Raw genomic sequence first — 9,963 nt, 5'->3', positions numbered from 1 at the left:
GCCGCCCGGTGAAGCCGCCTGGAACGGCAGCATCAGAGGGGCACCGAACGGGGAAACGCCCTGGGCCGGCCACGGCGGGTGGCCGTAGGCGGTAGCGGGCGCCGTCGGCAGGTGCAGGTAGGGCCCGGCCGCGTACTGCTGCTGCTGCAGGTGGAGGCCCTGGACGGCGGTGACGAGGTCCCGCAGGGTAGCCGTGACCTGCTCCGGTGTGAAGACGACGGACGGCGGTGGCGCGGCACCGGGGATGGCGGCGCGGCCGGGGCCGCGGTGGAGCCGAGGCCCGCCAGCGCGGTTGTCCCGGCGGCGGACGTTATCGGCGCGGTGAGGGGCGACGCCGTCGTCATCGGTGCGGTGAGGGATGGCGCCGTCATCATCGGCGCAGTGGAGCCGCTAGAAAGCGCCGGCGGTGGTGGTGGCAGCGACATGATCGGAGCATGGTCTCTGAATACCAAATTGGTAGGACTAGGGTTCCTACCGGCTCTACTCCTTAGGTTATAATGGCAGAACAGCGGAGGTTGGGGGCGAGGGCGCGTGCTCCAGCGCGTCGGCGTCGTCGCGAGGGAAGAGGAGGGCGGGGACGGTTAGGGCTGGCGGCGGCTAGGGTTCCAGCTCCTCTGGGAGCCGGGCGAGGGATAGGAAATATCTTTATTGCTTAATTCCGAAAAGAGTCTTACAGCCTATATTTATAACCTAGATAACTTGCATAATAATTAACCTAAGATAACTTGTGGGCCAAGCCTCTACTACTGCCCAGTGGGCCTCCTCCGGTTATATGCTAAACCGGTCATAACACTTTGGGTGAATGACTTGTGGCCCCCATGAACGAAAATCTAGCAACAACGCATTACTCCTCTGTCATGTCTTGATCAGCATACGAAGCACACAGAATCTTTACTTGCAAACAAGGCTTTTCGTCGCGACTTAATTATATGTATATAGAAAAGCTCGGTCATGGAATAAAGCTAAAATCTGCATGACAAGGCAAAAAGACTCCGTCAGGGGGTTAAGAAACCCAAATATCCAGAAGAGGTAGAGGAATAATAGTGGCAGTAGCAGCAAACCACACTGCAAAGCAAAAGGAGTCCAGCAGATTCCCAAAGACTTGTTAACGAGGCAAAAGCTATCCCACTTGCTTGCCTCCAAGATAACAGCTTTCGTGCCTCGCTCCATCCCTCTCTTTCTATCTTTCCATCTCTCTCCCCATATGTATATATATGTGCTGCAATGCTTTTAGCTTAGAACATAAGCTTGTAAGTTAGACGGCATAAGGTTGCGCATCGAAAAGGGCCTTGGTTCTCTTCTCGCGCGGTTGGGTTGTGCGCCATGGACGCTGGAATGAGACAATCGAGGTATCGCCTCAAGGGAACCTGTTACAACTCTGTTTCTAGCATCGGCATTACTGCTTTCTACAGATTTTTTTTTTCATATGTTTCAGAATTTCAGAAAAAATGGGGAGTCAGCCATTGCCCATTGCACCGTGGTAGGCTAGTATCTGCAGGATCAGTTGAAGATGTTGCAAAGCTGATTCGCTATTTTGCAGGGTCCGGTTTTCTGGTGTAGGGCAGGAAGATCAGGGCAGCGGCCAGGCTATGGCAATGCCACCACAGCGACAGCGAGGCACGCCTTTTGGAAGAGGTATACCATCAAAATCCGCATTTAATTGGTTTGACCTGTGAATGTGATCATGAAGAAATGAATGTGGAGTTGATATCTTCCCGGCAAATGGGTACAGGTGAAGAATATGACGCCGCGTACGCAGCGACGGTGGCGGCAGTGGCGTATGCCATTGCTGCAATGGAGGAAGAGAAGTTACCACCACAGCAGAAGCCTATCCCAGAGAAAACAGCATCTCGGCAGAAGCGTGTAACAGTTCATGAGCCCACAGCCGCCCCGCCGCCGAGATCACCACCCAGGAGAGGTGGAAGCATGAAAAGGCCAACTGAAGGAAGCAAAATCTCAAGATTGTTTAGTGGTAACAAAGAAATCGTTGAAGTTGGCGACGAAGACGAACAAGGAGGTAAGGGATGCATGCATAAACAGCGTGGACAAAATCACTATATGGCAAATCAAGTATGACAGTGTGTTTTATGTACATTCTACTACTAAATCGTGGCTACCTTTTCAGCGAATGTTTCGGTGAGGAGGCCGGTGAAACCGACGCCAAAGAAGCCAGGAGGTCCAACTCCAGGCCAGAACGTGGTAGGGAAGGTGGCCGACTCCATCCCGAACCTGAAGGACGATCCAAGTTTCGCGAGGAAAACACCAGACAAGAAGAGAAGCAGAAACTTTGAGCAGGAGGAAGCAAATTGGAAGGCGAAGCCCGAGGTTAACCCGACGACCTCGTTTCCAGAAGAGCGGAAACGGAGCTGGAAGCACGAGCAGGAACCGGCGAATCAGAGGGCGCCACCGGCAGCCAGGCCTCCAGGAATGGTTTATTCCAGCGAGGCGGAGAGGATGGCGGCAGCGTGGGAGAAGGAGGAGCTGGCGAAGATCAAGGAGCGGTGAGTAGAAGACCTGTGGAAACCGATAATCTTCTGAATTTTAATCACCGTTACAGTGCCAAGTTTTAGCTAGCTAACTAACACTCATCCAGGTACAACGAGACGATGGAAACCATAGCCGAATGGGAGACTGAGAAGAAGGCCAAGGCCAGGCGCCAGAAGGAGCCCAAAGAGGTTCTCTGCTGCTGCTTAGAATTCCTCCTCCTAGCTCTGTTCTGCCATTATTCCCTTTTCATAGCTTTGGATCACGATCTTCCGGCTGTTTTGATTGCAGGGTGATTCAGAGAGGAAGCGAGCAAAGGCGCTGGAGGAGTACAACGATGAGATGAAGCGGATCAGCAAGGTGGCCGCTGCATCGAGGATGTCGGCAGAGGACAAGAAAAGGAACGCCGAGGGCAAAGTCTGGGAGAAGGCGGCCAAAATCCGGTCAACGGGGAAGCTCCCTCGGTCCTGTGGCTGCTTCTGAAACCATGGACACACATAATGTGGGCCAAGAATCTAGTTGTGCTGCTGCTTTACTGTGTATACTTGTTTATGTATCGCCTAAATGAAGTACATTGCACCAACCAGTGCAAACTCCACGTGGTGGAATTTCGACAGGACTCATAGTGTGATGAAACAACTATAACCAAGTAGCCCCTGGAGGAGGCAAGAGTTCATAAAAAGTGTATCCTGTGTGCAAATTAGATATACAGATTTTAACGAGCTAACCTTCGTTTCCTAGCGCGACACAATCTCCATCATTTGATCTTGAAACTTGGGGCCTGCATAAGGTTAAAAGGAGTTAGGATGAGAGTTGCATGCCACGGGTAGAAAGTGAAATTTTGACTGATTTCATTAGCAAAACTAGGCCTTTTTTATTTGATTTCCAATAGACCAAAAAAGGAAGCCTAGCTGGATCTTTCCTTAATCTTTAGTTGGAAGCAGAGTTTTCTGTTGGAACACTCTACCTGCAATAGCTTCAGCTGGTGGCATCCTTGTTGGGATGTGTCATTCGAAGCTGCCAACTAAAGATCATGCATATGCCATGTTGGGATGCATATCCCTTGGTTCACAGAATACATTCATTCGATCCAGTTTCGGTACCACACATGCAGAGAATATTTCTGCTTAATCTGATATAACAGTATACTAGTCAAAAGCAAAGCATCATATAGCCCCAGGTGTAGCGTAGAGTTGTAATGCAAACTCAAGTAACTGATATCAGGCTCTATCTACAAAAGTGAGATCTTATCCACAAACAGATATGACCAACTGCTCATGAAAAAACACCACAATGATACTGAGCCTAAGAAAGACATGTAATCCTACATATAACAAACTTATAAGGTAGTAAACCGGGGCACATGGCGAATAATTTTTCGTCAGTGCAGGAGGGTAGCATATCACCCCTGCATCAACAAAATAAAATGACAGGGTTCACCGACTAGCATATTTACACAAGGTAGTTCAGCACCTAGAGCATAGGAACAGTCATAGAGGCACTGATAGCAGAAGATGACACTACACCGAAGGTTCTTGGGCTGGAAGCTCTGAGTAGCATGGCACATAGTACCGATACCCCTCAAGGCCGTCTCGTATCTCGTTAAGTTCCCCGGTGCTGATATTGTAAGAGATAAGCTTCATTGTCTTATGGTCAGAGAGGACAACAAGCTCTCTCTCCAACTCGAGAGCGAGAATCCGATAATCGCAGTTCCAAAACCAGTCAGGGACACCACCGATGCCTCCATTGTCATAGCAAACCAAGTCTTTCCTTCCAAATGCATCTGCCATGTTAAGATGGCACTTCAGGGTCCAATGCCATAAACGATGAGCATAATCCTCCAAAGTCCAAACTACAATGGAATGACCACTCCTATCTGGCAATGCGTAGTGTAAGATCCCTGAAGATTTGTCAAAGCAGCCATCAGTGAAACTACTCACGGGTGCACAGTCAAATGGCAAGTCAATGGTGTAATGATAGGGCAGTATGCCATCGCTCATTGTCTCCAAACCTTCAAACACCAAAACTTGCTGTCCCCTAATCTCCACGCACAACATTCCATTAAGAAATAAGTGAGGCTTCCCCCATGAAAAAGCTATATCAGAATCCCATTCATCATCCACAAGCCACGCGGAACCGGCAGACGAAAACATCTCAACTTTGCCCGCCAAACTGAAGAAATGAATGCATGCGATTAAAGCTGAAGACATAGAAGTGTGGTGACCATGAAGGATCAAAGGCCAAAATAGTTGTACGACGGTGGCCATCAGTCCCAACAAAAGTATCAGGAAGTATTCTCCACTCTCGTGTTGCTGGGTTGCACACAACAAAGCGGCAAATGCCTGGAGAAGTATAGCTGCTCTTGTACTTGCAGAGGACTAGACCATTGCAGCAGTCAAGAAACTCTAAATGCTCATAGTGTGGCACGTCAGCAAGAATTCCATCGATTTCTCCATCATCTCGGGACAGGCTAACAAGCGGGATAGCAGACGTATTGCGGGCTTGGTACAGAAGTCCAGTGGTTACTTTTTTGGGCAGCCTCTTGCGGTAGTCTGGATCGGAGGAGAAGGCAGACCAGGCCTTATAGGCACATTTGCAGCGGCAAAAGTCCTTGTATGTCAAGCGGGAGAGGATATCGACCACTAGATCATCGGTTAACTTAGCAGCGGTAACTTCCTTGCGACGGTCCATGTTCTTGTGTCAGCCTACTGACAGTGAAATGAAAATTTGACACTTATCAGAAATGAATGATAAAAAATAAGACAAAAGGAAATAGTTGACATGGAGCTTCATCCCATTCGAACCGACAATTTCATTTATTTCACTAATAACAAGTCAACTTATTAACCCAGCACTTTCTATCAATCGCATTCCTTGAATTTCATGCATCTCATGTCATGCCTACTCTTAGCTAGATTTTGCAACAATAAGGATGCCGCCGACCTGCTTTTACCTAGACAAATCAGGGGAACAAATTGTTTCTGGTGTTTAATACTAAGTAGAATGAAAATCCATCTGAAGGTTTACTAATGGGTTACTGGGATATTTAATCGACGGATGCGGAAATTATCTTTTACAAAGAAATAGGATGCCATACTGCAGGGATCAATCCACTGGTAGCATTGCATTCTATCTGGTAGTATATGTTTTTCAGCTTGAAATTTCTTGTGCTCGTCAATTTACCTCGAGCAGTGGTGCATACCAGAACCATAGACTGATAGACAGTGGTACTCCTAACCCATAGTGAACCAATCAAGCACACCCTCCCTACTTCCAGCAAAGGGAAAGCGAAAAAATGGTGGCTCCCAGCACACGGAAATTAAGCACGAAGAGAAAGCAGGGAACTCACCAGAAATCAGACCTGCAGGCGGGGCCGCGGCGACAGGTCAGGAGGCGGCGGCTACTTGGCGGTAGAGGTCTAGCGTGGAGGAGGAACTGAGCTCAGATCTGGAAGGAAAAATGGCAAGGCCAGTTGAGCACAACCAATAATGGGGGCCGAAGGGCGGAGGTGCAGGACGGGGGTCTCACAGTGCAGCTTGTTTCCGGTCGCGGCGAAGGAGAGGCCGCCGCCGGTGAAGGGCCAGAGCACGGGACCAGAGAGAGGTCAGAGGGCTTTTTTTTTAGCTTGAAGGTTTCTTCAGGGAGGTCAGAGGTGTGTGCGCCAGGGTCTACAAGTGGCTGTTGGGCTCCGAGGAGCAGTGTTTTCAGATTTCAACTCCAAACTTTTCTCAACTTTCAAGTGCGCAAAGATTTAACTTACAAAATTAGATGGAATGTTTTAATTCCTATTATTAAAGAGGATTTGCCGTCGTGATGGTTTGATTACCATTCTACCCCTCAATTACACACAGAGTCCGTTCCAGAACATCGGATATGATCACACACTGAAAAAACAACATTGTTCTAAGCGAACGAAAAAACTGAAAAAAGACACTTAAGCATCAAAATATCAAAATAGTGCTTGAGGGACCTCCCCTCCCTCCTCACGTGTCGCTCACACGAGCGAGGGGGGGAGGGGGGCGAACCCTAGCCATCGGCCCCCTTCCTTGTCGTCGCCGGGGAGCACTGAGGGGCAAAGCCTGCCAGCAGGGGGGGGGGGGGGGCGGGGCTTCATCCTTTCGCCCGGCGGTGGCTGACGCAGGCCGGTGACGACGGGCATGGTGGCGCGGAGCCTCAAATGGGTTGCCGCACATCCACATACCTCAAATGTGTAGTCTCAAATCCATGCAATCCATGCACATCGATCATACGACAAATTGTTCGAATTCAACAGTTCAGAACAAAGCAAAAGCAAATCATAGTGCAGCAATCTAGACATGCCAAAATGAAATAAATATCCGAGCGTGATGGATGCCTCACTAGCCGGCCGGATCATTGGTCGAACACGGTCCATGCCCCTGCTCTGAGGCCATCCTTGCCTCCTGCTCTGCATGCATAAGGGATGCATGCTCCGCCTACATCCTTGTCGCAGCCGCCCTCGCCGCCTCGTACTCCCTAAGCTCGTTGATCTCCTTCTTCTTCTCCGCAAGTCACTTCTTTGCATGCTCATCCAAGAGGGTTTCGTCTGCCAACATGACCTTCGCATCCTCCGCTTCCCGTGCGAGTTGCAACCTCTCCTTCTCAAGCGCAATCTCTCCAAATGCCTTGGCCTTCTCGAGCTCCCATTTGATCTCCGCCTCTTACTTCTCCAACTCGATCTTCTCCCTCTCAATTTCCAGCTTCTTATCCGCCCTCTTCCGGTCTCAATCCATCCTCTCCTTTTGCGCGTCCAACTTGAGCTTGTACCTCTCCTCTTTCTTATTCTCCCGCGCCAAAAAAATGCTCATCCATGTACGAGGACACTTTTGTAGTCACGGCGTCATGGGAGGCCCTTCCCTTCTCCCACTTGTTTCCCATGACTTGTTGGCTATCCTTTGGCACGGTGGCTCTTCCATTCTTGAAGATAATATCGTCCTCTTCATCGTCCAACGCCCAATTGATTGGTGGTAGCTTGAGCCATCATTCCTCTTCTTGTCGGCCTTGAGATCGGCCACAAGTTGTGTCCACTTTGGCACTCCATTCAATATGATCCAACAATGGCTAAAAGCAAATGGCTTCTTCTCCGTTTCATGATACAAAGTAGCTGCCACTGCCATCTAGCAAAAAACATATGTATGAGCACGAGAGTGCAAACACAAGAAGCATATGCAAATGATGACAAGATGAAGCAATTGAGCTTACGTGAGTTGCCACTCCCATTCCACTTTGAGGGTGTTTGGTCACTTGTGAGTAGGAGCAGACATACTTGTTCACTTCCCCTTGAATGATCCCCCGTCGGTGTTGGAGAGATCAGAGATGCCACATTGCGGTTGGTCATGACAGGATGCAGCTCCACATATTCCTTTTGTTCGTGATACTCCTTCCAAATATTCTCCCAATACTTGTCCCCCTTTTGCTCGGTGTCGAATATTGGATCCATTGTTGTGGCCAATCAAGCTTTGGCCAACAAGATGTCCTCAAAAGTTGAGAATGCCGGACCTCTTGCCTTCGTCGTCTTTTGTTGGGGAACGTAGTAATAATTTAAAATTTTCCTACATGTCACCAAGATCAATCTAGGAGATGCTAGCAATGAGAGAGAGGGAGTACATCTTCATACCCTTGAAGATCGCTAAGTGGAAGCGTTACAAGGAACACGGATGATGGAGTCGTACTCGCGACGATTCAAATCGCGGAAGATCCGATCTAGCGCCGAACGGACGGCGCCTCCACGTTCAACACACGTACAGCCCGAGGACGTCTCCTCCTTCTTGATCCAGCAAGGGGAGAGGAGAAGTTGAGGGAGAGCTCCGGCAACACGACGACGTGGTGGTGGAGCTTGCAGTTCTCCGACAGGGCTTCGCCAAGCACTACGGAGGAGGAGGAGGTGTTGGAGAGGGGGAGGGCTGCGCCAGGGAAGGGGTGCGGCTGCCCTCCCACCCCCTCTATTTATAGGGTGAAGGAAGAGGGGGCCGGTGTCGGTGTCAAAACCGGCGGATCTCGAGTAGGGGGTCCCGAACTGTGCGTCTAAGGCTAATGGTAACAGGAGGCGGGGGACACAATGTTTACCCAGGTTCGGGCCCTCTCGATGGAGGTAATACCCTACTTCCTGCTTGATTGATCTTGATGATATGAGTATTACAAGAGTTGATCTACCACGAGATCGTAGAGGCTAAACCCTAGAAGCTAGCCTATGATTATGATTGTCCTTGTCCTACGGACTAAACCCTCCGGTTTATATAGACACCGGAGGGGCTAGGGTTACACAGAGTCGGTTACAGAGAAGGAGATCTACATATCCGAATTGCCAAGCTTGCCTTCCACGCAAAGGAGAGTCCCACCCGGACACGGAACGAAGTCTTCAATCTTGTATCTTCATAGTCCAACAGTCCGGCCAAAGTATATAGTATGGCTGTCCGAGGACCCCCTAATCTAGGACTCCCTTAGCCGGTCCCCCCTAGATGCATCTAGAGGGGGGCGGCGGCCAAGGGGGGAACTTGACCCCAAGTTTGGTGGGAGGCGCCCCCACCCCCTAGGGTTTTCAACCCTAGGCGCCTTGGGCCCTTGGGGGGGTCACCAGCCCACCAGGGTGCTGGTCCCCACCCTTGTTCAGCCCACTTGGCCCACCGGGGCAGGTGGCCCCACCCGGTGGACCCCCGGACACCTTTCAGTGGTCCCGGTACAATACCGATAACACCCGAAATTATTCCGGCGACAGAAACTGGACTTCCCATATATAATCATTCACCTCCGGACCATTCCGGAACTCCTCGTGACGTTGGGATCTCATCCAGGACTCTGAACAACCTTCGGTAACCACATACAATTTCCCATAACAACTCTAGCATCACCGAACCTTAAGTGTGTAGACCCAATGGGTTCGGGAACCATGCAGACATGACTGAGACATCTCTCCGGCCAATAACCAATAGCGGGATCTGGATACCCATGTTGGCTCCCACATGTTCCACGATGATCTCATCGGATAAACCACGATGTCGAGGATTCAATCAATCCCGTATACAATTCCCTTTGTCCATCGGTATGTTACTTGCCCGAGATTCGACCGTCGGTATCTCTATACCTCGTTCAATCTTGTTACCGACAAGCCTCTTTACTCGTTCCGTAACGCATGATCCCGTGACTAACTCCTTAGTCACATTGAGCTCATTATGATGATGCATTACTGAGTGGGCCCAGAGATACCTCTCCGTCATACGGAGTGACAAATCCTAGTCTTGATTCGTGCCAACCCAACAGACACTTTCGGAGATACCTATAGTGCACCTTTATAGCCACCCAGTTACGTTGTGACATTTGGTACACCCAAAGCATTCCTACGGTATCCGGGAGTTGCCTTTATAAGGAGATAAGGACTCCCCTTTTTCACCCACGCCTTCTTCTTCCTCTGCTCATCCATTCCCCCTCGCTCGAACTCTAGTGCCCTAGCGCTCGTCTTCTCCG

The 9,963-nt window shown here is 50.0% G+C and overlaps 1 protein-coding gene and 1 pseudogene across 1 annotated transcript; one reads left to right on the top strand and one right to left on the bottom strand.

Moving 5' to 3' along the window:
• The first annotated feature begins 958 nt into the window (after nucleotides 1-958).
• On the top strand, nucleotides 959-3,230 carry LOC123180167 (remorin). The gene is made up of 6 exons (XM_044592133.1): nucleotides 959-1,349; nucleotides 1,541-1,635; nucleotides 1,733-2,017; nucleotides 2,126-2,501; nucleotides 2,594-2,675; nucleotides 2,776-3,230. The coding sequence occupies exons 1-6, from the start codon at nucleotides 1,324-1,326 to the stop codon at nucleotides 2,965-2,967; spliced, it is 1,056 nt and encodes a 351-aa protein (XP_044448068.1). The 5' UTR covers nucleotides 959-1,323; the 3' UTR covers nucleotides 2,968-3,230.
• A 585-nt stretch (nucleotides 3,231-3,815) lies between these two features.
• Nucleotides 3,816-6,150, bottom strand: LOC123180166 (uncharacterized; annotated as a pseudogene).
• Nucleotides 6,151-9,963: the final 3,813 nt, after the last annotated feature.

This window comes from Triticum aestivum, chromosome 1D (genome assembly GCF_018294505.1).
Source record: "Triticum aestivum cultivar Chinese Spring chromosome 1D, IWGSC CS RefSeq v2.1, whole genome shotgun sequence".
Classification (NCBI taxonomy): Eukaryota; Viridiplantae; Streptophyta; class Magnoliopsida; order Poales; family Poaceae; genus Triticum; species Triticum aestivum.
The sequence above is the reverse complement of the archived record's forward strand: the minus strand, read 5'-3'. Positions and strand labels throughout refer to the sequence as shown.

Excerpts from the sequence above, each read along its gene's own strand:
- LOC123180167 (XM_044592133.1), top strand. The coding sequence starts at position 1,324 with ATGGACGCTGGAATGAGACAATCGAG. Across the intron at positions 1,350-1,540 it reads GCTGGAATGAGACAATCGAG|GGTCCGGTTTTCTGGTGTAG; the intron begins GTATCGCCTCAA and ends GCTATTTTGCAG. Across the intron at positions 2,018-2,125 it reads CGACGAAGACGAACAAGGAG|CGAATGTTTCGGTGAGGAGG; the intron begins GTAAGGGATGCA and ends CTACCTTTTCAG.